Source organism: Apodemus sylvaticus, chromosome 8 (genome assembly GCF_947179515.1).
Source record: "Apodemus sylvaticus chromosome 8, mApoSyl1.1, whole genome shotgun sequence".
Taxonomy (NCBI): Eukaryota; Metazoa; Chordata; class Mammalia; order Rodentia; family Muridae; genus Apodemus; species Apodemus sylvaticus.
Genome location: NC_067479.1, coordinates 84,495,407 through 84,523,222, shown reverse-complemented (window position 1 = coordinate 84,523,222; position 27,816 = coordinate 84,495,407). Strand labels below are relative to the sequence as shown.

Here is a 27,816-nt window from a genome sequence, read left to right as displayed (position 1 = left end):
AATTCAAATCAAACTTAGTAATCATGATTGATGCTTTACGATGCATATTAAGCTATTTGTTTTGCAGCTATAGAATGTACAGAAAAAGTCAAACTACAGGGTTTCCTTCATTAATAACAATTTTTTCGGCACCTAATTACTTAGATGTCTACAATAATAAAGGTAAGATGTTGTTGATAAAAAAAAAAATCCTGTATAGACAACTTAGCCTTTTAATTTACTTAAAAAAAAACTGGAGCATTGTTTGAAACTGTCTAGATCTTATAAAAATCTAAGATATAAGGGAGGGGAGAGAAAAAGAAATAAAACTCAAAATGTGCACTCAGGTTGTATGCAGCCTGCTCTACAACTTGTTCCTCATAAAGCTGTTCGTAAATGTGCTCTGAGTTATGCACGGCCACAGATAATTTGGGTCAAGCACTGCCACTCATGAGCTTCTGAAACCCCTCTCTTAAATCTGGGTAACTGATGTTTTCATGTCTGTGGAGAGTCCTGCTCTACCATTTCAGTTGCAGCGTCTACTTGTTTATTTGCTCATGTTATTTGTTTTATGTTCACCAATACAGGTTTTCTTCTTGTTTTTTCCCCTTCTTTTTCTTCTTTTTTTCAGTAGTGTTAAATTACTTCTGCAAGATTTGAGGGGTTTTTTTTGTTTTTTGTTTTTTAAATAATCCCCTTTGGTCTACTTTTAGAGAAACCTTTCTCTTTTATTTGCTTTTAACCTTTTCCTTATACCCTTCTTCTTTACCTCCTATTCTAGGCATCTATTTCTCCCCTCTCCCCTTTCTCCTAATTTGATCTGAGTATAAAGATTGGATTTCATTTTATTCTGAACATAATTTACCGATTGAAAATGCTTCAGGTTCGTAATCTAGTTAAATATGTTCCAGGGACATGGAAGATGAGATGGGCTTTACGTAGTTCACATCTTCAGAGGAGGAAATTAGGACTGGCTTCTCTTCTGTCTCGACATATCTAGAATTCAGTTGAAGTCATAGCTTCAGGGTCAGACTAGATTAGATGTGCCGGGAGAAAAAAACAGAAGGTTAAAGTGTTATAAAATACGTTTAGAAAGATAATGAGGTCATTGCTAAATGTGGGTCATGGTTTGAAAGTTTTTGATGAGAGTTAAAAGATTCAAATATTAGTCTGGGACCAAACAACATACAAGATAATTTTCATGTAGAATATGCTATAAGAATATATAAATACTCAATGAAATATGGCTTCATTTTTTTTTTAAAAGAACCATTTCTAAGATTGGTATATCTGTCTGCCAGTACCCAAACTCCTCAGGTGTGTGTGTGTGTGTGTGTGTGTGTGTGTGTGTGTGTGTGTGTGTGTTTAAGATTTATTTATTATTTGTCAGTACACTGTAGCTGTCTAAAGACACACCAGAAGAGGGCATCAGATCTCTTTACGGATGGTTGTGAGCTACCATGTGGTTGCTGGGATTTGAACTCAGAAGAACAGCTGGTTCTCTTAACTCCAGCCTGTTTGTTTTCTCTTAATGCTGCCTTACTGGTTATCCTTTGTCAGTTTGACTAAGGAGGCTAAGGAAATCAGTTTTTATTTTTAATTTTTAAAACTGAAACTCAAACCACTAATGCTCTGTCAGAATCAAATGTCTCAGATCTAATTTGTGCATAAATGATGTTAATGATTTGAGTATTTATATAGAATGGGTATATTTGTGATGTTCCTGATTTTATATTTTTTTCTTTTCTCCTTTAAATAAAAAGTCTAAAAGGTTGGTATCAGCCCATAATTTCTGAGACCATCCTTAAGGTGTTTTTGTTTTTTTTAACATATGAGTTGTTATAGAAGGGGAAAAACATTCATGAGTTAGTAAATGGTAACACAGAGCAGGGTTGCTTTTGGTTTTATGCTAACTCCAATTTCAAATGTTGGATTTAGTGTCTCAATATCAGTGCTTATTGTTAAAATAAAAGAGAGAAGGTGTTAATCCACATGATCATAAAGTGAACAGGCCTTTGTGGCCGTACTTCTCTGCCATGATATATTAAACCATATGAGATCCAAATCACTAGGCAAATTAATCAAGAACAGAAATCTCAGAACTATGAGCCAGAGTAAACCTTTATTTCTGTGTTGGAAAAAAAAATCACATATTTATAAAATATTTTACACTTTTTTAATGGTTCCATATGGAATACATTCTCTGCCTGATCTTTAACTTTTAAATGATAGACAGGGTTTGCATTTTTATTTCATCTTATAAATGATAATGAATTGCATAGCCAATACATGCTGTACTTCAGTTTTGAATATATCCTTTCTAATTCTATGTTCCATAAAGTACCATAACCAGTACCTGAAACCTAAGTGGGTAATGGTCGTCTCATTGTATTGGGACATTAGAAAGATATCTAAAATTGAGGTGAATATGTATTCTGGGATTGTTTAGTTATACTATTACTCTCTTCTGGTTATTTTAATAAATTATTTTTTTCCTAAATGAAGTAAAATACTCCTTTGAAATAGTTCATCTTATTTCATATACTTAGTGTAAGAAACACATTTATTCACTCAAAATTTCTAAATTGGTGAGTTTTTTATTTGTTTGCTTTATTGAATTTAGCTGTTCTTATTAGATTGCCTACAGTTAAAAGGGTCTTCTTTAATTTGTCAACTTTGTAAACTTAAAAAAAAAAACCTAGAAAATTGCCCATTACCATTCTGTCTTTTTCATAAAAATTAATATTCACAATTTTGCATTTAGTAACAATATATTTCATCATTGGATTATAAAGTAAAACAAGCATTCTGAAAGAAATCTGAAAATTTTATTAATAATTATTAAACATTTTATATTTTTACATGTTTTAAATTGGGCATGGTGGCACATATCTTTACTCTCAACATGCAGGAGGCCTAGGCAGGTGAATCTCTGAGTTTGAGGTTGACCTATTCTACCTAGTGAGTTCCAGGTAGGTCAGGGCTATAAGTGAGACCCAATTTACAAGAGAAAAATAATGTGTGTCATTGCAAAAGGAATGAATTCCTGTTTCCCACGAGCTAACTTGGATCTGACTTGTCTATCTCCCTCCTCATAAACAGTTACTGTGTGTTATGTATTTGATGCTCTTCAGGCTCAAGATAGTTTGTTGTACTGATGTTCAACTTCCCTTGCAGCTGCTGTACTAAAGTATGAAAATAATGTGATGAACATTCGACAGTTTAATTGTTCTCCACATCCTTATTGGTTGCCCAATTTTATGGATGTCTTTACATGGTCTTTACCATTTGTTGGAGAAAAAGGTATTAGTTTCTTTGTTTGTTTTTTGTTTGTACATAATAACAATTTCTTTTAGATTTACTCCAGTTTACTGTCACAGATACATTCTTGCTAGAGGAAATTGAAGCCTGGTTCTACTGTGCTTACAGCTATACTTGTGTCTGTGGGTGTGGATATGACAAGCCTCAAAGATATTTTGGTTCAATGTTTACAGCCCCCATGAGTGAGGATGTCTGGGGGACTGGGAGAGGATTTATAAATAGCCTGATGTCTTCAGCTGTTGGATTTTCTTTCATTTTGAGTTAAGTGTAATCTTTTATGGAGGGTTAGCTTTGCCTTAGAATGGACACTTCTGTATTCTAATACCATTTGTGGAGATTTCACAGCAGTTTATGGGAAAATTTAGTAGCTGTTATTTTGGCAGTATTTTCAGTGGAGTAGAGAATTTCAGGTTCTTCTCACATAACAATTCCCCTATGTCAAAAAATATACTTTTTTTTTTTTTTAAGAAATGATGCTTTCTGACAAGTGTTGAGAAATAACCATTAGAAATTAGAGATTTTACCTTTGAGAAATAATCATAGGACATTTAAAGAGAAAATAAATGCTGTTTAAGAATTTTTTTCTAGTTGTATAGAATTCTTAGGATTTTGTTGCCCTTTCACAATAGTGTTTATTCCTTCTTTCTTCCTCTCTTTTTTTCTTTCTAAACAGGGCAGTGCATCAGATTGTATCAAATTGACAGTGTGAGAATACAGATAAAACAGTTTGTTCTATATCCCCTTTATTTTTTCACAACTCTTCCATGTTACAAAATATGTCACCTCTGCCAGGGCAATTTTGAGCTCTAAAATTCAGAGTTAATAATTACATTGTATATGTTATATTAGAGTTTCAGTAGATTGTCTTTACTCTTCATTTACTCAGTTCTGATGTTAAGTTTATATGGAGATAGAATTACCTATGTTAGCATTTGAGAAGAGGACTAGTTAAGGGCTTAGGTGAAAGGGATGCATTACACTTACAACCTTCTATCTTTAGGATATGAGAAATAGTTCAATAATAGCATCATCAAGCTAAAGGGAATTTAAGAATTCATCTTGGTCACTGTTGTCTCTAGGCTAGATTGCAGCTCAGTTCCTTTTAATTGAGGGTGGAGTATGGGGATCAGAATAAAGCAAAGAAGAAAGGCGTTAATTTGTACATTCTAATTTAGTTATACTTCCCTGTACTATTTCATAGTATATAATGTTTCTACTATGGGTGTTTAAAGAAGTAGAGATCAGCCGGGCGGTGGCGGCGCATGCCTGTGATCCCAGCACTCTGGAAGGCAGAGGCGGGCGGATTTCTGAGTTCGAGGCCAGCCTGGTCTACAGAGTTCCAGGACAGCCAGGGCCACACAGAGAAACCATGTCTTGAAAAAAAAAATCAAATCCAAAAACCCAAAAAAAAAAAAAAAAGAATTAGACATCACAGCTTATAAGTATATTTATTTATATTTGTCTACTTCTTGTTGAGAGATCAGAAAATTTAACCTGACTTCTATTTGTCTGCTACAAGTAAAGAGAGGATGGAGAGTAGTTGACTACTGTTGACATTCCTACATTTGATTGTTACCAGATGATCTTTAGTTCCTTCCTATTTATTTAGTTCCTGTATTTTTAAAAAAATATATTTATTGTGTGTGTGCGCATGTACATGTGTCATGCACACATGAGGAGGCCAAAGAGGCCAAAGGAAAATGTATGAGAGTTGTTTTCTTCTACCATGTTGGTCTCTGGGATAGAACCTAGGTCACCATACTTGGCAGCAAGCATCCTGACCCACAGAGCCGTTTTGCCAGACTTTCGTAGTTCTTTCGCTATTCTAATGCATCCTGTAATTTTGTAAGATTTGGAAATGTTGCACTGCGCATGACAGAACATTTTTATAAGCATAGCAGGGATGAAGAGGGTAGAGGCAGTAAGGAGTGTGAGGTCAGCTAGGGTTACATGCAGTACTCTGTTCCTGGGACCTGGGTAGATGGCTCATTAGTTATGAGCATAAACTGTTTTTTCCAGAAGATGCAAAATCATTTCCCAGCACCTGTGTCAGGTAGCTCACATCTACTTGTAGCAGGAACTCCAGGGAAGAACCAACACCTTTGGCTTCTAATAATACCCTGTCTCCAACAAACAAATCACAATCTATTGTAAGGTGTGGAAAACCTATAATTTTATGAACATATTTACCTGTAGATCTCCTGTAAAGTATAAGACTGTAAATCTCAAATGGTTGGTAGTGTCACTAAGATGTTTCCAGCTGGCAGAAGTACTTGCCATGAAAACCTGACCTCTGAGATTAATCCCCCAAACCCACAGTGAGAAGAAGAGAATCAGTACCCCATAGTTTCCCCCTGACCTTCACATAACTGGCAAGGTTGTTGCATGTAGGTGCCTCCTACATGTTCCATAAACACAATAATAGTGAATTTAAGTTGTTTTTTTTTTTAAAAGATTTATTTTTTATTTATATGAGTACACTTCAGCTGTCTTCAGACACACATTAGAAGAGGGCGTCGGATCCTATTACAGGTGGTTATGAGCCACCATGTGGTTGCTGGGAACTGAACTCAGGACCTTTCAAAGAGCAGTCAGTGCTTTTAACCACTGAGCCATCTCTCCAGCCTTTTTTAAGATTTAAAATTTAAAAAAGCAAACAGAAGGTTAGTAAAGCTGGACATGTGGGGCTTGTTCTGTAATCCCTGTGCTGAGGAACCAGAGCAAAAGTATTCCTGCAAGTATAAAGCCACATTGTGCACTTCAGGTCATCCAGGACTACAAGAGGCATACTCATGGCTATCCTCTTGTCTTCAGCCTCCAAAGTATATATAGGATTATAGTTCTGACCCATCTCTGTTTTCAGGACTGCTGTGCAATTTCATTGAAAAAAACAAAAATGGAGCTGGATATAGCCTACACTTCTTTGTTTGTTTGTTTTCCCCAAGACAAAGGTTTTTTGTATAGCCTTTGCTGTCCTGGAACCAGTTCTGTAGACTTGGCTGGCCTTGAACTGAAGAGTTAGGTCTATGTATCTCATGCGGTTTACATGTCCCTGAATTCATGGCCTTCTTACCTCGTTCTCCCCAGATCACTGATATATGTGCATGCCAGCCATCCTCATTTAGTGGTCTTGTTTTTTTTTTTTAAATGTTTTTAGGACATTTCACAAATTTATAAGTCATCATTGTCCACGGGGCCTTGTTAATCTCTGTGGTATTACAGTTTTAGTGTATGTGCTGCCATAGCCAGCATTAGTGGTGACTCTTGTCTCTTCCTCTTTCTTATCATTCATTGTCAGCTGTAAGCAACTCCTAATATATGCTCTCAATGGATTTGTCTGGGGTTTTTTGTTGTTGTTGTTGTTGTTGTTTTTCCTGAGACAGGGTTTCTCTGTGTGGCCCTGGCTTTCCTGGAACTCACTCTGTAGACCAGGCTGGCCTCGAACTCAGAAATCCACCTGCCTCTACCTCCCAAGTGCTGGGATTAAAGGTGTGCACCCCCATCCCACCCTCCTAGCCCCCCCCCCCAGTGGATTTGTCTGTTACAGATATTTCATATAAATGGAGGTAGGTGTACAATATGTAGTAGCTTATTTTATTTCTATATTTCTTTCCAACCCCCCCCCCCCATTTCTGTTTTTTCTTTTGTGTTTGCGTGTGTGTATGTGCGTACATGTTCATCTGTAAGCTGGTACAAATAGTGTGTGGGTGCCAATGTATACACAGCCATGTGGAAACCAGAGAACAAACTTGTGTGTCATTTATCCTCAGTTGTTTTCTGCATTGATTTTTGCTGGGGAGCAGCAAAAAATGTGGCTAGCTCCATCTTTCTCGCTCTGGGATTACAAATCCATAGCATCATGCCCACCTTGATTCATTTATTTATTGAGAACAAGGACTTACTCTGTAGCTGTCTTGAAATTCATATGGATTTAAACACAGAAAGATCTGTCTGCCTTTGCCTCCTGGGTGCTGAGATTAAAGGCAGGTCACACCACTTCTGTTATGTCCAGCTTTTTATGTAGGTATTGAGCATTGAATGCAGATCCTCAAGCTTGCGCAGAAAACGTTATTGATTAAGCTCTCTCCCTTGTCCTGTTTTTGGTTTCTCTTTTTGAGACTAGGTCTTACTATGCTGCTCAGGCTGGTCTGAAACTTATGATCCTTGTTCCTTGGCCTTATAAATTTGACTATAGGCCAGTGTGCCATCACTCTGGCTTATATAACCTTTTAAAAGATCTATCCATAATTTAAGAATGAATCTGGACTTCATTCCTGTGACTGAATAGTACTATATTGTATTTTGTGGATATACTACCTTTTGTTTATTTATTCATAATTATGTTTCATATTATGTGTTTATATGTGCATAATATATGTAAGTATATATTCTAGATGTAAATCTCCTATTATATAAATTTGCAAATATTTCCCCCCATTCTTGGGTTTGCATTTTACTTTGAAGATAGTAGTTTTTGGTTTTGGTTTTGGTCTTTGGTTTATTTATTATATTTTAATTTTATTTATTTACTTTATATCCCACTCATTGTCTCCATACTGGTCACCCCCTCTCACAATCCTTCCCCTTCTCTGAGAGGGTGGAAGCCCTTCTGGCTCTGGCTCAATTACCTGATAGAAACACGACTCTTGATGCTTAATTAGTTAGCCAGTTAGATTTATATATATTTAAAATCACAATTATAAGATGCCAATAGATAATTTAGGAGCCAATTGATAATGAATGAAGCTTTATCCCAATATTTCTAACCTTTTGATAATATGTCTAAAGCCATCTCTGTTCCTTCCTTCTCCCTTCACCTCTGTCTGTCTCAACTCCCGTTTCCCCTTTCCCATCCAATCACAGGCCTTCCGCTGCCCCAGTGTGATATTCTGCAACACCTGTGTATCCTCCAATCCTGGCTCATCAAGTCTCTGCAGGGCTAGTTGCATCCTCTTAAGCCAGACAAGGCAGCCTGGCTAGAATAACATATCCCACATATCCTGGGGTCAGGCAACAGCTTTTCCATAGCTCCTCTCCAGTTGTTCTGGACCCACGTTAAGACCAAGCTGCACATCTGGTTATATGTATGTGTGTGTGGCAGGGTGGCATGGACTAGGTCCAGTTTGTGTATGTTCTTTGCTTGGTGGTTCAGTCTTTTGAGTATCCCAAGAGTCTAGGTTAGATGACTCTATTGGTCTTCCTTGTAGAGTTCCTATCTCCTTTGGGGCCCACAGTCTTTCCCCCAACTCTTCTGTCTCCATCCATTGTTTGACTGTGGGTCTCTGCATCTGTCTGAGTCAGCTGCTGATGGAGCCTCTGAAGGCAGCTATGCTAGAATCCTCTCTGCAAGCATAACAGAATATCATTAATAGTGGTCAGGGATTTGTACTTCACCATGGGTTGGGTCTCAAGTTGGGCTGGTTATTGGTTGGCCATTCCCCAGACTCTGTTCCATCTCCTGTCTCTGAATTTCTTGTAGACAGGATAAATTTTGAGTCGGAAGTTCTGTGGTGGTTTGACAGTAGTTTTGGAAACATAATTTTTACTTTGTCTTTGAAATGGGATCTTCTTATATTGCCCAAGATAGAGCCCGACCTGAGATGAAGCACTTCTGCTTCAGTATTTTGAGTATAGCATTGATACATGCTTCTGTTGCTGATTTCAGAGGTTTGTGATTTTGATTAAATTTTATCTAATTCCTAAGAATAAATTACCTAATTTATAAATATTCACTTCCTTTTTTTTCCCCCTAAGTATTTTATAGTTTAAGCCCTTTCGTCCATCCTGAGTTAGTTTTTATATTAGTGCACTATGGGCAGGGAGGGGGTCTGACTTGTTCCTTTTCAGTAGACATGCAATTTTGAAAACCATTCTGTGTCTGCTGAATTATTTTGACACCCACGTTAAAAAAAAAAAAATCAACTGACACATTAACTGTGAGCTTTTATTCCTGGACCTCATTTACCTATGAGACAGTTTTAGTTTTTGTAACTTCTTCATAAAATGGAAAACTGAACTCTGGTTTATATTTCCTCTCAGATGTTATTATTTATTGAAACTCATATTTTTAGCAGAATTTTTATGTCTTTTAATCTCAGTTTCATAGAGTTCTTATCAGTTAAATTGATTTCATTTTAAAGTTTTTTAGTTTTTAAAATTTCATCATTCCTGCTGTCATGAGGTATCTTATTGAATTATTGCTGCGTATTTATGTGGGCAATTTTTTGTTGTCATCTAACATATTCTCTTTTCTTTTTGAATAGTGACAGAAATGTTGGTAAATGTTCTGAGTATTTGCTCTGATGATGAACTAATGACAGAAGGCGAAGACCAGTTTGATGGTATGAATGAATACTCATCTTACTATTTCTATTATGATACCTCTTTAACTACTGAGTCTCAGTACAATTTGTATCAAAAAAATTCATTGCTTTCCCATGGCTATCCTATTTGATAAGTTTGAATTTACCCAACCCCTTACCTCTGTGTGTGGGTGTGTGCATGTGCGCACACGTGGGTGGGAGCATGCAAACGTGCAGACACACACATTTTAAGTTTTGAGAATAATTTAGGTGCTTTTTTGTAGTGGTGTGGGACTTTTAGGAAGAGGGAAGTTTGGAAGAAAGAACAGAAACAAGAAGATGGAGAGTTGTTGAAAGAATGTGGTTCTTGATGAATACAGACATTACTTTTTGAAGAGGGCATTTAGTACAGTGTTCATGGTTCATGAGAAGCATCTCTGAACTCCTAGTATTGTATTCACTTCTTTATCAATGTAGGTTGTTCTTACCATAGTGCACTTATGTTCTACAAGACCCCTTGCTGATTTGCTAAAGATTTTGGAAGTTTGTTTTTCTTTTTCTATAGGAACAAGGTTATATGTGGTTTTTAGCTCTTAACATAAGTCAACAAACTTGTGTGCCTTTATACATACTTATAGTATGTACTTATACCATTAATAATTATTAGATTTTATGTTTTGAAATTTTTACTTAAAAGTTTAAAGCTACTTAAATTTTAATAGAGTAAATATAAAGATAAAATAGCTTAAAAACTGACAAACTGTTAAATTCCTCATTATTTTTTATACTGTAGTCAGCATTGAGAATCTTTGTTGTGCTAATTATTATGTATGTATTAGTAAGATTTAATAGGGAGATATTTTCCCTTTTTCCCCATTTTCATTCCCCACTACTTGCCTTTTTTTGTTGTTGTTAATTTTTGAAAAAGAATCAATCTTACATACTTCAGGCTGGCCTCAAACCTCACTCTGTAGTTGATGACCTTGAACTCGGAATCCTCCATTTCCTAATCACTGAGATTGTTGGCATGTCCCATCTCCCTTGGCTTTTTCTATTGTGTTCTTTTATTACTCTACCTTTATTAATAACTTAAAAGCAAATTTGTTATTTTGGGGGGGAGTGGCAGGATAAGAAACATTTTTTTTCTCCTAAGTTTCTATTTTAAAATATTTCATCATACATAGCTTATTTTTTCCCATAAAAATATAAGTAGTTGTAATTTCTGTATCACAGTATCACTAGGTTCAGACTCTAATTCCTTATGAGTGGCTCTGAGGCTTCAAGCAAATCATTTACACTTTTGGATTATGCTTCCCTCATCAATTTGAGTATAATAATAATTATTCATGTTACAGGTATTGGGATAATTTTGAGGTGATGATTGAAATAATTCTTGGCACATGCCTTGTATGTTTTTCAGTTTAAGTTTTCTGACAATTTGTCACATTTGCTGAAATTTTCAGTGGGTGTTTTAATTAGTTTATGTTAACTATATGAATCTAGTATTTTGAAAATAATGTTTAGCTTTCAAACCAAAGATTTCTTACATAATTAGTACATTTACTGAAATTTGCTCCACTGAATTTATAATTAGTTCACTTACAATTAATTTTTTTGACACAGCGTTAAATTGAAACTAGTAATTTTTACTACTACTCAACTGCTATATTTAACATCTTCTTTGTATTCAGGAATTCATTATTGTTTTTAAGATTTTTATATCTAGTAAGATTGGTAGAATGTTATTCATATGGTAATTTAACTTGTGTTTTTATATATAACCTCTAAAAATAGGTCATCTGCATTAGGCAGGTAGTATTTCCTAACTTTTGCCATTATATATTTTCAACGTTGTTATTAGTGTTGCCAATAGCATATTAAGTAAGAATAGTAATAGGTCAGTTTCTTGTAATAAAAAGAAAAAAAGCTTTATAGTTAAGGCTAACTTAGTGCTTGGTTTGAGTTCCTATAGTTTATATAAACATGATGTAATCAATATTTAAAAATTAAACAAGGAATATACAAAAGGTTTTATTAACTGTTCAAAACAGTTAATAAAGAACTGTGTGGGAAAAGAACACATAATTTATCAGCTGTCTAAAGCATAGAAGCATTAGACTATATATTCCTTGTAAAGAGCTTGTATTTATCTTAATGTTTTTCCATCATAAGATATAAATTATGCCATTTATTTATTTCTTATATAATAATTCTTGCATTCCAGGGATGAATTAAATTTTATTAAAGAACAGTATTACTTGATGAGAAAGATAATGGTTTAGTAGTATCTTTCACTTTCATTCACAGCTATGTAGTCTTGGAAAAGCACCTAACTCTTTGGATCTTCTCATTTATAAATTGGAGAGAACAGAAAAGATCACATTTTATTCTCAAGTAACTTGTACAGTTTTCTGCACCATTTATGACATTGTTTCTTTGGGAAAATACACTGAGTTTTCTTTTGTATTCTAAAAGTAGATTTCCAGTCATTATCAGCATCATAAGTACATTTATTCCTCCTTTTTTCATCCTTTTACTAACCAAGTATTAGTATCAGAAATTCTGAAGAAGATATAAAAATTTGAGTCCAGGAGTTTATATAGAGGATGGGAGTAGTTTGGGAGAGAAAGTATTGAAAGAATGAAAGAGAGTGGAGCGTGTTAGGATGAACACTAACGTTCAGCATAGGATCCAGAAAAGAAAGGACTGGAAACCACCTGTCTCCATGCTTCACCCCTTTTACCCTGTCCTTCTTTGTCACTCCTCTCTACTTTCCTTTCACTATGATGGCATGACTTTTCTCTTTTCTTTCTCTTTTTTTGCACCCCACTTAAGCCAGCCTATGAATATGGGAAATTTTTTGATTTTTAGAAAGAAAACTTGGTAGATTGGAGTTTGCTACAGAGTTGAATGAGGGTTCAGTTTTTCTGTAGAAAAAGGGAGGAAGTAGGATTAGAAATTTTCCAGTAGCAGGAAGCAACGAGTATGTTTTATAGATTCACTTGTGAGATCTGTTACAGTGGATTAAGACTCTTTTTGATGGCTCTTTGGTACTCTGTATTGTTTTGTTTAATGCTTGTATGGGTTATTTAGGTTTTTTTCCTAGGAAGCTAAATCTGCATAAACATTGCATGAAAATGTATAGCATCTTTTGTAGAGCTGTTAATCATGAACACTAATTTTTATGATTTTAGAATGCATACATTTCTTTCAGATAATTTTGTCTTCAGTATTGGTAAAAGAAATGCATAATCTATGTGTTACTGTGTCACTAAGTTAAATTCTAGTTCCTATAGTATAATCATGTATCTTAGCATTAGAATGTAACATCTAGAAACCTCAAACCACTTCTACTGTCTATTCTTGAAGCTATTTACTTGGTTTGAAGCAATCTGTCAGAATTTTTACAAAAATGACACTCAGTTTCCCAGATTGGATTGTAACTAACAGCACATTGTTAAATTTGAATATATGCAAACATTCTACAATTCAGATTCAAGAAATCATGTCATCTTGTCATGGAATGTGGGAGACTCAACTTTTTTTTACTGGGAATGGTTGAGGCTTTTCACTGAGAAAAGTTACCTACATTTCCTGTATATGCTACAGATTGTGCTTATGTTGGTGTCCTTGAAGAACCACATGAGTTTGTATCTTATTTGTGTCATTGCTTTTCACTTAACATATTTTCATGGGTGGCATATTTCCTTAGGGTTATGGCTATAAGTGTGTGGTTGTTAGCACAGTCTTTTATTGGTCTTACGTGTTTTCATGTTTTTTTCCTGTCCATAATTATGTCTATTTTCATCAAAAATTACAATCACTCTGTTCATAATTTCTTTCTGAACATATATCTTTTAAGAAATCTTTGCTTTAGAGTTCTACCCTATAACATCTGTCTTTTATTCACCAAATTCCACAGTACTACATTTTTCAAAATTTCAAATATGAGGGCCTTCATTTTTCTCCCTTTCTTTCTACATTCATTTCTCCTTCAGTACCACTGCCAAGTTAAATTTCTATCTTTTTATTTGTCTCAACCACCTTTTCTCCATCATTCACTTCCTTTTTTCTGGACTCTCCATCTGAAGAACGGCTCATATATGGCAGTAAAAAAGGTACAGACCAGACAGAGTAACATTGTTTTGAAATATGACTTTATAAGTTACTTCATGTCCGTGTAAGTTGGTACATTCATTGACTAATGTTTTGAGAGTCTTTTTGGGCCTTGTGCAAATTTAGCCTGACGTATGAGTTAGTATTTGATGTTTTAGAAGTCATATTCCAAGACATCTGTCTTTCTGTGCATGGAAATAGTTTTCCCTCTTTTCATTCCTCTTGTTTTAAAATTTCATTCTTTTGCTTATTTGTAATGTTTTGTACTTTTTCCTGCATGATTAGGGGTGTTTGATTGTCTTATTCCCCAAAGTACTTTTAAAGTGGACATTTACTTTAATATGATGCATGATGTGTTTGTAGACTGATTTTAAATCCTGATTTGTACAGTGTGTTTATATTTCTTAAAATTTTTGATTTGAATTCAGTATAGTTTTCATATCATTTGGTTTTACAAATATATAAATTAAGGCTGAAAAGACAAATGTATATTGTTATAGTCATCCTTCTTAACCTACTACTCTGTACACAAACTATTTTAAAATTTCTGCCAATTTAAAAATAAAATCTGTATCAATTTATTAGAAGAACATCAGATTTTCTATCCTTGGAAAAGTTATTTAATAAACTCAAGGATTTTGGGTTTTTTTCTTTTCTCATTTATTTCATTTATTTTTCTGTCTGTAAAATAAGGAAATATACCCAATGTGTCTTCAGATTCTGATATTCTTTGATATTTAACCTTTTTAGTTAATCTGAAGAACACATCTTTGATGCTGTAATGACCACATAGTTTTGGGTGTGGAGCTTCAGTGCTCTCTGTATTATCCTTTAGAGAATAACAAATAAGGTAACTGGAGCCCTGCTCTCTAAATACATGTTGTTTTCATCTTTGAAGTTGGGTTTTTTTCTTGTTTACATTTTAATTAGATCTAGTCAGCATCTTAGTTTTTAATTATATGTATTTGTAGTCTGTTTGAATTTTAAATGAAATGCTGTCAACTACAATACTTCTGATTGTTCACACCTCTGCATACCTAAGGTTTATGTTGCTCTAGCATCTTGGTCTTTCCTTGACCTTCTTCTCAACAATGGTGCTTCCATATGTGTGTTTTCATTGTGTTGAAGCACAGGTGTAAGGAAACACACCTGGTCCAGAGTAACTCTAGTTGCTATATATGTGGTAACAGAACTGAGATTAGTGTTCTTGCAAATATTGTTCTTCCAAAGGAAGTAAGAGTGATACTTTGAGTCTGTCGAGCCAGGGAGCTAGTTCTTTTGTTCTATTCTTTAGCCAGCTTTTCGAGGGAGTCTTTTCGTAGCGTTTATCTCATATTTGCCTGTGGTTATTAAAGCTTTCATGATTTTAGAGGACATCTAGTCCATGAAGTTAAGAGATGTCATTGTTTCTAAATACTGCTTGTGGTCCCTATCCTGTGATCACCTTTGTAATTATTATTACCTTTGTATAGTTTTTGTAGATTAACTTAGAGTAAAGAAGCTTATTCTTGTATAATATAACATATTTCTAGTGTGCATGTTAAAGGCTTTTGTGATGAATGGAACCCTTCCATTTGTCTTAGTCTGCATGCCATAGGCTCCCATGAAAATTAAAAATTAGGATTGTTTCTATTTTTTTGTCCTTTGGTTTGTAATCCAAATTGGGCTCAAGTCTCCCTACCCCTACTCCGTTTTACTTCTCTCCTGATTAGTCAGTGGTGTAAGATAATTAACGTTTGTGAATTGTTCTTATCCGGCCTCAATATTTGACTAGTGTTGGGCTAATCACTGAGGGACTGAGAAACTTTCTGGCATGACTTCATCTTGTCTCCTCCATGTGAGCTGGTAGCGGGAGTCCTGTATTGATTTAGATGAGTCTGGAATAGGTTAGAAGAAGAATAAAATACTGCTTGAGTGCCCTAAACTTGAGCCTCTTTTTTTTTTCTATTTATTCCATTGAAAGTAGGTTCAGCTGCAGCCCGGAAAGAAATCATAAGAAACAAGATCCGAGCAATTGGCAAGATGGCAAGAGTCTTTTCTGTTCTCAGGTACTGATATATTTTCTTGATTGTTTGCAAAAACTATTACATTGTATTTTATAAGCATTGTTCTGGTTGATACCTAAAAGCAACTGGTTTTCTTTTTATATTGAAACTAGTTGATGGGTTCTGTACTGTTAAAGGGAATAGAAATTCATTTGAAGCTGGTGGTATTTTGTTTGCTTGCTTTTGTTTTATATTGTGGTTCTGGTATCAAACCCAGGACCTAAAACATACTAAGCACACAGTCTACCTGTGGAATTTAATCTTGTGATGAAAGCACTGAATTTATACCTTGAAAATCAGACCAGGAAAGATTCCTGGTGAATTTCCTCATCCATATACCCTCTATCTATTTTGTGAGAATACAACTTAACCTTCTTGGTGTTAAAATTTAGGAAGATGAGGTTTCAGGAAAGCAATATATGCTTCTATTATACTATGTCTACCCTTCTAAATGAAACATTTAGAATATAGGAAAATAAGTATTTTGGAATTGAGGGAAATATGTTACTAACAATAAATGTAATAAATTTTATACATGGACTACATCTGGGCCATAGCTTCTCTTTTACAGTAAATACTTATTGATAGATTTTTATTTTGTTCCTTTTTTTGTTTTGAAATTTTGGGGATAAAGCCAAGTACACTGTGCATAATAGTCAAATGCTGTACCTCTGAACTACTAATCCTTATACTTGTTAAATTTCTCTGCTGTAGGGAGGAGAGTGAAAGTGTGCTGACACTCAAGGGCCTGACTCCCACAGGGATGTTGCCTAGTGGAGTGTTGGCTGGAGGACGGCAGACCTTGCAAAGTGGTAATGATGTTATGCAACTTGCTGTGCCTCAGATGGACTGGGGCACACCTCACTCTTTTGCTAACAATACACATAATGCATGCAGGGAACTCCTTCTGCTTTTTAGTTCCTGTCTTAGCAGCTGACATATGCAGGGTATTATATGATAGGCATCTGATTAGTACCTGACCAGTTCATAATATTCGTAGAATGAGTTGTCTTTAAACTAAAAATAACAATTAGTTCCCCAGCTTTTCATAAAGTGATATGGGAGCAACTTATTTCATAATTCTGAAATATTTATTCATTTATTTAATGCACACCTTTCTTTTAAAAGCCTCACTCAAGAATATGAATCAGGGATAGATATCTATCTATCTATATATAGATATAGATATACCAAATGGAAATGTAATTCCAAGTTTCTTACTTTTAAAATTTACATAATTGTATTAGATTATGCTTATATTTTCAAGTATTTAATTTTTGAGTTAAAATTCTGCTTAGGCCCCAAAACTTCCTTTATGCTCTCATTTGCCAAAAGATTTATGCTAAATTTGTACCCTGGTAAATGATTAGAGTTTGTTTTCTGTGGTGTTTGTCAAATGTTCTATGTATAATTGACTGTCTGTAACATGCTGTTTCCTTCCTCTGCAGATATAGCTGCTTTCCTAAATCTGTCTGTCTTTCTTTAGGATAGCTGTATGTCTGTAAATATATGTTCAATTAAATTACTCTATCAGACACTTGCCTGTCTTTTGATGTAGAAGCAGCTTTGTAGCACCTTGATTTTAGGTTCGCTGCATTTGTTGCTGCACTTGGTTCATTCTGAATATGAATGTAACATTAGATATTAAGCTATTGTTATAAAGGGTTGAATTTAAATCATGTAAGTCAAAATTGAAAGGGTGTTATTAAGTGTGCCTTTATTTTGCATGAAAATAAAAAAATTATACGTAAAGCATTCCTGTAATCTGGCTCGTTGAATATTTTATGTTTTTGTTTTTGTTTTTTTAAAAAGCTAACTTTATGTTTTAAGCATCTGTGTAAGTACTGGGTAAACTTTGAAAGCCCACTAGAGACTGAATAGACGAAAGAGGTGTGAATATTGCAGCCAATGCACAGTAGGACACAGTCTCAATTTCTTTCCCTTATGGATAGAATACAAAATTCATGATGTGGAAAAAACTATACATAAAGTAACTTTGACAGGCCATTGTTTTTTTTTTTTTTTTTTTTAAGATTTATTTATTATTATATCTAAGTACACTGTAGCTGTCTTCAGACACTCCAGAAGAGGGCATCAGATCTCTTTACAGATGGTTGTGAGCCACCATCTGGTTGCTGGGATCTGAACTCAGGACCTTCGGAAGAGCAGTCAGTGCTCTTACCCGCCGAGCCATCTCTCCAGCCCCCAGGCCATTGTTTCATTAAAACAGCAATGATGATAGATCTGTTGTTTTTACTACAGTTTCTTATTGGTGTTGGAATTAGTAAATTTTTCAAGTGGGGGGGGGAAAGGAGTTTAAATATTTGAGTAGATTTCAAACTCCTTTGTAATGTTGTTTCACTCAGTTCCAAAACAAATCCTTTTTAATTAAAGTAATGTGTGATAGACATAATTTTTAGTTCATGTTATTCTATCATGTGTTGTTACCACTGGTGCAAACGAGGTACAGCTAGTACACTAGTGGCTCTCATTTTGAATAGAAACTACATATAACTTCAGATTTCTATGGTGAATAGAAACTACATATAACTTCAGATTTCTATGGTGAATGAGGTTTTTGTTGTTTACTTGGGTTTTTTTTTTTTTTTTTCAGTTTTTGTCACAGCTCTAGATATCTGAAAATATAGAACCTTGAACACTATTGAACCACTGACCTATATCCCATCCCTAGATCTCTTTTCTCTTTCTTTTGGATTTAAAAGAAAGCTCCTTATAATTTTCTTTGCTCTCAATTTTTCTATTACAGATATTGTAAATGCCAAAGAAAATTACATGAATATAAATTAAAACATTAGCAAAACCTTAAATATTCAATAAAAATTTAAAAATTGTTAATAGTAAAGGATCGTTTTAATAAGGAAAAGTATACCCTTTGTTTAGAAAAGAAAAAAATTAAAAGATACCATATTTAAATAAATATACTTAACAGTCATCTCTCAATTATCCTTGGATATATTATTAGCTTTATATTGTATCCATGGCAAACAGTGCTTTCAGATTTCACACTTAGCACCTGCTAATTACATGCTTTGTTGACAGCTTGGTACTTCTATTTATTCTTAATTTGCATGCAGCCTGAAGCTCATTCCTTCAACTTGGAAACCACCCTCAACTGCAGGGAAGGTTTGGGAGACAGCAGCTTTGCTGAAGGGACTGTGTGTCCCCAGCATAGAGTGAGGTACTGGAAGGAGCTGAGCGTGAGGGGTCTAATTTGGGAAACTGGACAGCTTCCTAGTTTTGCTAGGGATGGCTATTGATGCTATGGTTTAAACATTTGGTTGAAGTTATTTCCCTAGTATGCGAAAACTTGATTTTAAAAGAAACGACAAAGCTCATATAGAGACCACATCTTTGAGGTGTTTTACTAAAGATTGTTTTAAATTTCTATAGATACAAACTCCAATGTTAATGTATATGTCTAAGAGGTAATATGAAAATGAATTTAATTCTGAGATGTCAAGCCTATTTTTCAGACTTTAGAAGGTAGCTTTTCAATATCTTTAATTTTTTTTTTTTTTAAGGCAGGGTCTCACAATATATCCTTGGCTGGCATGGAGTTCATAGACCAGACTGCCCTCGAACTTACACAAGTCCTCCAGCCTCTGCCTTATGACTGTTGGGATTAAAGGCACAGGCACCACTATGCCCAGCTTCTTTTTAGTACCTTTGAAGCTAATTTACATGTTATTTCTTGGGCAGAGGGGGTTGGTTTTTAAAAACTACAATTACTGCAGTTTGATATTTTGCAGTTTTATATCTGTTCCCATAGTAATTTGATTGGGAATTAACCTTATAATTCTATCCACAACACAACCTATATGGGAAAATATGAAGGTATCTCTTTTAATAATGCCAAATTTCTTTTGACCATTCATTCTTTGTTGTATTGAACAACATAATAGTTAAAGGCAGTGTTGTACTGACGCTTATTAGCACTGTCACCTATGTAATTAATGAAGAAAGGAAAATTACAGTAGTGGATTTGAGATAGAATTTTACTATTATCAGATCGCTCTTTCTAGTTTACTATTTAAGCTTCAGATCCTTATATGTCAGTTTTAAGCCTCTCTGTTTGACGGAGTATATTGCTTACTGTCAAGTTTCATAGCTCAGAAAGTTTATCAATAGAATTAAAATTTTTGATATAATTAACTAAATAGTAATTCTCTTCATGATACCAATTTTAGTCTTAATTACCCTATACAAGTTGGAGAATGTTTCATATATAATCACTTCTAATATCACAAACTCTTCAATCATATTCTGATGGATATTTATTCTTCATTCCACTTTATGAAGAAAAATGTTCACATTCTGACGGGGCTGATAATACATGTTTGAGGACTAATAAGTATAGATGGGTCTTTTTTTCATTCCATTTTGTGTGTTTTCTGTTTGTGTATTTGAGACAAGGCCTCTCTGTAGCCCTGGCTGATCTGGAACACACAGAGCTCCACCAGTCTGAGTGCTGGGATCATAGTCATTGCCACCATTCCTAGTTAAATGGATCATTTGCCCCTGTTTCCTGACTGGGCAAATTTTCTAGAATTCTTTCCAGATAGAAAATGCTAGGGTTTTTTGTTTTTGTTTTTGTTTTTTCCCCAAGGATGCGTTCCATGGTGCACATAGAATGTGTATGTCTGAATAGAAATTTGATTTAATAGTTAAGGAAAACTAAATATTTTTCAATATTCATCCTACCTCTTGGATTCCCTAATCATTTTACATTCTGGTAGACTATATTTTTTTTTAATTTAGTTTATAAGGCTCTCCCATTCATAAGTATTTTCGATGAAATAATGTCTAAATCATACTGTTTCTTAAAAAGATATTTCAGAAATAAGTATTGTAATTACCTCTATTGTAGAAAAAGCAAAGCAAAAAGAATGTGGCATTCTTATAACATGAACCTGCACACTTTCAATGCAGCAAGGGTAATATTGTCAAGCAAGTACTATTATTCTTTGCATTTTTAGATCTTGTTCCCCTTTGTCAACTCTTTTTATGGCTTAAACCCAAAAATAAATGAACATGTATCCTTTAAAAGTTTTTGAATTTTTATTTTATTATCTTTTTTATATGGGTGTTTGGCCTGTGTATATATACATGTGCTGTGTGCCTGAATGGTTCCCCCCAAATTAAGAAGAGGATGTCAGATCCCCTGGGACTGGCATTAGAGATAATTGTTGGATGTCAAGTGGTTGCTGGGAATCGAACTTGAATTCTCTGCAAAACAGCAAATGCTCTGACCTACCAACTTTGCATTACCCAAAAAGGCATCTTTGATTACAAAATGTATGACTAATTATTTAGTTCTTTAAATGTGCCCGTGCAAGTTATACCAAGAATTTTTTCCTCACATGATTTATATATCGTATCCATATTATGAAACAATTAGGATTAATTGCCTGAAAGATGTTAGTTTCATCCCTTAATGCCTTTCTGCTTAGTGTCCAGGTTTGAAAGATCCCCAGTAGCAGCCCTTCTTTCTTCACTTGAGAATGCAGGCTTCTCCCTTCTAAGCATGTTCATCATGATAAACTTAATATAAATAGAATTTTTACAACGTTAAAGGTGTTAGGCAGTCAGTATTAGAATAGGGGCCTGGGTACAGTGGTATACACTTATAGCCCTTCAGCTACTCTAGAAACTGATGCAAGATGATCACTTGGTAAGGACTTCAAGACCAGCTTCCTTCAAAACAAACAAATCCCAAGTTCTTAGCATAGAAAATTGACCGTTTAGGCTCCCCTAAAGAACAGAACTTGAGAATTATACTTAGACTAATACAACAAATTCAGGGGCCTTAAATTTCATCACAGTTATACCAGATTTTGTTGTTTATTCTTTGCACTGAAGGGACAGAAATCTGTTACTGACTGCCTCTAGTTTTTATCTTAGAGAACCAAGGGGTGATGAATGATGTTAATATTGGAAGGGAAGGAAAGATCCTCTTTTTTTTTTTCTGCTACAGTGCTATTATCTTAATTTTCCTATAATGGTAATTCGCTGATAAAACAAACAATGGAAAATTCTAGAACAATCAAAACAGTAAATTCAAGAGGAATAATTAATATTAGAGTATATTTGCATGGGTGCTGAGGTGTCTGTCTTTACAATAGGTCTGTATGTCCTGTGCTCTGATGTCATAGTGCTGTGCGTAAGCTGTGCTGTGTTAGAAATTGGGGGATTGGATGGGGCTCTCTAATGTGGGTAGTTTGTGTTCAACTTTAAATGATGTAGTTTGGGGGTACTGTGATATATTAAGTGATCATTGCCTTTTCTGCTGTACAATATGACCCTTCTCATCTCTCTCATTCATTTTGCATGCCTCTGCTCACTTCTGTACAGCCACAGTTGAGGCTATTGAGGCTGAAAAAGGTACGATCAGAGTCCTTGCACTGGGCAGGGATCTGTGGTCTGTGGGTGGGAATCAGAGAATATCCTGTGGGTATATCTTATGCCTAGCTCACACAGATGAATCATACTGGCTAACTCATCAAGTTTAACAGTCACATTCCTCTTTTATTTAAATCACAATAGCTGATACCTATATTTATACACACACACACATATATATATTTTATATATATATATATATTATATATATATATATATTTTCTCTTTTCTAGTATAATCTAGAGTTCATTGTTGCTGATTTCCTTAGCATATGTTGTATATGTAGCAGTTATGTTGCCTGTTTTAGTGGACATTATTAAACTAACCCTTCAAGTAGAGATCTAGCCATATTTTGTATGTTTATGCTACTCAGATTTTTCACCCTAAGTAAAATCCTCCACTAAACACGTGAGTTTATTTTTTGCCCATTCTAGTACAGGAACGATTACTGTAATGATTTTTTGTTTTTGTTTCTTGCAGTTTGGGCTGTAGTTGTATAGTTAAGCTTATATTCATGTGTATAATTTAGTGGCCATAGCCATTTGTTTGCTTCATGCTAAGCATGTGCTAAAGATTAGATATATTAAACAGATAGACTGTAAGTAATTATATAGATATTTTTATCTAACATTTTGTTAATGGCATCTACATTCTTCCAGATGAAGTAATATTGAATCATAAATATTGATGATGCTTGGCTTGGTGTTGAATGTTTATCTTAGCATTAGGGATGTTGAGTTAGAAGGATCATGGATTGGAGGCCAGGCTAAGCTACATAATAATTCCAGGTAGTGAATAACCAGTAGTCTTAAAACAGTTAAACCAAAACCCCTTGATTCCCAAGAAGGATTGCCATCAGTTTTGATACAGTTTGTATTATTTGGCCAGAAAAATGAAAGGAAACATGTTTTTAAATGTAAAATTGTGAATCCTTTTTTCTTATCCAAACACAGTTCTAACTTGGGAGGTATTTTCTACCCTTTTTATTTTACACTGCTGTTGCTGGGATGATAGTTCTTCAAAGTAGTTCTTACCTGCTAAGTTTTACTTCATTTCTTTCTCCTCCCAAGTTTCTAGTACATATTTGTGTGTTGAGGATTGTCCTTCTTTAGCTTCCGCACTTGCCCTCTTTACTACCTCATGGTCACTATGTGTCTGAGGTAATAGGAGATAACTGGTTTAGTAGAAGCAGACAGATACCTTGAGGCCATTGCCTGTAGGTTGTTTTTTTGTGAGCCAGGAAAGGTAATTTTAGTGTTTTTGTTTTGATTTACTTAAAGTGAAGCAAACAAAACCATGCTAACTTGTCATCTGTGAAGCTTCCTTCTTTTTATTTAAGATTAAAAATGTTTCATATTTTAATAGAAAGACTCAAATGGGGATAGAATTCAACTAAAGTACAATTAAAATGTTGCTATTTACAGTAGTTTCTTCTTAAATTTGTTGTTTTTGAAAACTGAACTATTTTCACAATTACTGACTTAATCAAATTTGCATTTTGTTAAGCAATACGAGGATTCTCTCCACCACATAGAATCTGCAGTTTTGAAGAGGCAAAGGGTTTGGATAGGATCAATGAGAGAATGCCACCCCGGAAAGATGCTGTGCAGCAAGATGGTTTCAATTCCCTGAACACCGCACATACCACTGAGAACCACGGGACTGGCAACCATAGTGCCCAGTGACCAGCGGCTTCCCAGGGACTCTCACATCTTGGGCCTCAAATGGACAGATCACTCAAGCTGGAGGGTCGACTGAGCTGATGATAAATGTCATAATCTCTCTGAAGAAACCATTGTGCTTTTTTTTGAGACCCTTGCCCCCTTCTTGGATGGAGGCTTGAGGGCCCTGGGACTTGTGCTGTCTGTAAGATTGGGTAATCGCTGCCACAGAGGAGGAGAGCAGTGAACAAGGGGCTTGGGGCAATTTCCAGTGGAGGATATCTACACCTCCATTTATGCTTGTGGTTCACACATTTACGTTTACAAATGAGATTTCCTTTGTTTTTCCCCTCAGTAGAATTAGATTTTTTTCAACCATGACTTTAAATACAATCTTTAGAGTTAATGTGGAACCTCCCCACCCCCACCCCATGAAATGTCTTTAAAAGGATGGATTAGCATGGTCTTAAAATATATTTCTGAGGTTACTAGATGTATTTTGAATTGTAGACAAAATCTGAGAAACCCAGTTGGTGTTTATATAAAATGCTGACCTCAGGTCATAGTTCTTAAATGTGGCTAATTCTGTAACATAGTCTTGGTATTTTTCAATTATGAATGCATAAACTATTTATAAGAAGACTCTTACTTGAACAAAATCCAAAAACCAATTTAGACTCTTTTTTGCCCATATCTTTTGAGATTTACACCCCAGAGATTTAAGGAAAAAAAAAACCTAAATTTTAAAATTATGAAGAATTACAGAATTACTCATTTAAGGTACTTTAAAAGCAGTTTGTACATTGTCAAAGTAAATTTTAATTCAAATCATGTCTGTAAAACTTGACGTATTTTGTGTATGCATGTTTTCATTTTGCAAATATTTAATATATAGACCTATGATGTACAGGTACAACATGTATAGGTTACATAGATATTATGAGAAATTTTAGTTTATTGTGAGTACTCCAGTTGCTTAAAAAACCACCAGGGTGATTTGCTGCTGGCTTAGTATCATTTTTATGTTTAAATGCAAAGGAAATTAAAAATGTCTGGAAATGTTTTTGACTAAGTAATGCAGCCTAGAAGCAATGGTTCTCTTCAACCCTTCAGATGTTAGTGGAAGCATAAAAGTCAAGACTGCATGTCAAAATTTTACTTTTGATAGTTCCAGAACTGCTTGGTTAAACTAAATGGAACCATGTGCTAATTTTACAGTTACTGACCTGTACTGATTGCCACTGTAGTTTGGTATTTCCCTTTACTTTGGTGGCCTGCTTCCCTCATGCCCTGGAGTACAGCTCATAGCACCAGGCAGCGGAACCATCTGTTGTTTTGTTTGCCAGAAAGTGCACCCTGTATGGTCTTCTGTCTAAGTTGGAAATATTATGCATGTGCAGGACTATTCAAGTATTTTATAAACAGTAGCACACAATAAATTCCATGCATGGGCCGCTGCTCCTATCTCTGTGTTGGGTTTTATTTGGAAGATCTAGTCTGATTTAACCCTTTTATGCAAATTGTAAAATCTCTGTTAACAGAGCTAGGATATCCTTAGAAATTATCCTATAGATAATTAATGATGATTTTATGAGTTAAATTCTTCATAAATTTTGTTTTCCTCTTCAACTTTTGTTATACTTTTATATTTAATGTGAGTAGTTGAGTATTGGAGAACTTTGGATGCCTATAATAATTTTCCAAAATATAATATAGTATTTGAAGTGGTAGGGTACTTGTCAGTCATATGCAAAGCTCCAGGTTTAACCCGTAGTACCATATGTAAAACGGAAGTCACTGTTCAACTCAGGGTTAGAAGAGATGTTCTAGTCTTGAACTTTGTTAGAGTGATACTGATAAATTGGGTCTTTTAACAGTAAGCAAAAATAAGAATATTGGGTTGCTCTGCCTCCTCTGCCATTTTTGAATTGAATATAACATTATGCAAATGAGAAATTGCTCACAATTTATAATATGGCAAGTAACTTTAAACAGTGGCTATGAGGCACATAAAGCATTGTTTTATATAAAAATGTATATTCTAGGCAAATTCCAGTTAAAAACAACCTAAAATGCTTATTATAGTGTCATTAAATTGTAAACCAATACATTAGCTGCCTCTAAAATTACTGTGTAATATATATTTCGATGATTTTTCCTAATTTTGTTTTATAAAAATTACACCTTGTTAAAGTAGGGACTTAACTAGTATATTAAGTGTTAATAACGTCATAGCTCTATAAGTCATTGCTAGGGTTATATAGTGTTTGTGGAAGTCATCGGTAAGCATAAAGCATCATTCTCAACTTGTGGGATTACAGATTGGTGATAAAAAATTAAGGAGAAAATAATAGAACTCATACAAATATACCTGAAAATGGTAGACTTGGGGGCTGAAGAGATGACTCAGTGGTTAGATCTCTGGCTGTTCTTCCACTGGTCCTGAGTTCAATTCCCAGCAACCACATGGTGGCTCACAACCATCTGTAATGGGATCTGATTCTCATTTCTGGTATATAGGAAGACAGAGCACTCATATTTAAGAAGTAAATAAATCTTTGAAAAAAGAAAGAGAAGGCTGGCTGTCACCCAGCCTCACAGATGACTTTCAGATTAATAAAGTATGAAATTCTTTCTAACCTCCTGTCCTACCCTCTTCTTCCTTTTTTTTTTTTTTTTCCTGAAAAGAATCTGTGTAGCTCAGATTATCCTTCAACTCATCTATCTTTATGCCTCACCCTCCCTAGGACTAGGATTTTTATAGGAACTGCCATGCCTAGCTTTTTATCTTCATGGATAGTTTTTACCAAAAATGGTGAAATATGTGGTTTTGTTTGGTTTGGCTTGGTTTGGTTTGGTTTGGTTTGGTTTGGTTTGGTTTGGTTTGGTTTGGTTTGGTTTGGTTTGGTTTGGTTTGGTTTGGTTTTCTGAGACAGGGTTTCTCTGTGTAGCCCTGGCTGTCCTGTAATTCATTCTGTAGATCAGGCTGGCCTCGAACTCAGAAATCCACCTGCCTCTGCCTCCCAAGTGCTGGGATTAAAGGTGTGCGCCAACACTGTCCAGCACAACAGAACTCTTAACCTCATTGAAGGTCATCATTTAATTTTGAAGTACCTTTAGTTCAAAGTTGATCTGAAATCTTTATCACAATGATAACCTATTTAATATGTGTTTTTTTAAAATATTTTATCTGATTTCCTTTGTTTACAGCTATTCTATATGGTGTTATGCAATGTTTCATTGACTCTCCCTACTTGTTTGTAGTTCCTGTTTTCTACAGTTTGGGAATCCTTTCATGCTGTAAAAACTTTGTAAAATTGTATACTACATTCTAGGACCCCATTGTCAGAAGTTCTATTTTCCAGAGTCGGGTAAGTGATAGCTGAGGTCAAATGTAAGTAAAACAAAACAATAACAAAAAACACCCCCCCCCCAAAAAAAAAAAACCTGTGGTGCACAGGATCATTATCCAAATATCAGCTGTTAGATTCTTCAGCTCAGTAGTTAAAAATAGAAAGGAACTATGAAGTATGGTTGAACTTCCTGTTTCAAAAGCATCCTTTACCAGGAGTGAAAAGATAATTGTTTTCTCACCCTATAAATAGTATGTATTTTTACTCAGTAACTCAAAATTGGTCTTACTTATTTTGATATTTCAGAAACATTTCTTCTCCTTTTGAAAATGTCGTGTAGAATATCCTTTGAGACTACCTTATACACCGGTGAAGTGATTTTTGCAAACTAGTTCTTGTTTTTTTCTATAGTTGAGTTCCTTGTATCATTAAATGGTACTTCTCTTCTGCCTTTGGGATAATTATATTTGTACTTGATCCTAGTTTGGACATTGTTGGATTCTATCTGACAAGTTTTTAAAGTTAAAAAAAGGATATCAGGTGTGGAAAACTCATCCTGGATCTAGACTGACACCCACATTTTCCAGTGGTTTTTTTCCTTTGCTTTGGTGCCTATGTT

General features: G+C 34.8%; 1 protein-coding gene across 5 annotated transcripts in view; it reads left to right on the top strand.

The window, feature by feature from the left end:
- Ppp3cb (protein phosphatase 3 catalytic subunit beta) overlaps positions 1 to 25,308 on the top strand; it is a 53,233-nt gene extending 27,925 nt beyond the window's left edge. Inside the window, exons 8-14 of one of the 5 annotated variants that reach the window (XM_052189828.1) lie at positions 68 to 162; positions 3,157 to 3,282; positions 9,564 to 9,641; positions 15,685 to 15,766; positions 16,478 to 16,575; positions 22,136 to 22,165; positions 23,690 to 25,308. In XM_052189828.1, coding sequence (XP_052045788.1) covers positions 68 to 162; positions 3,157 to 3,282; positions 9,564 to 9,641; positions 15,685 to 15,766; positions 16,478 to 16,575; positions 22,136 to 22,165; positions 23,690 to 23,868 — 688 coding nt within the window. In that variant the 3' untranslated portion in view covers positions 23,869 to 25,308. Of the gene's footprint in view, positions 1 to 67; positions 163 to 3,156; positions 3,283 to 9,563; positions 9,642 to 15,681; positions 15,767 to 16,477; positions 17,519 to 22,135; positions 22,166 to 23,689 lie in introns of those variants that run through there. The other 4 variants (XM_052189827.1, XM_052189831.1, XM_052189830.1 and 1 more) reach the window with 4 other exon arrangements.
- The last annotated feature ends 2,508 nt before the right edge of the window (positions 25,309 to 27,816 follow it).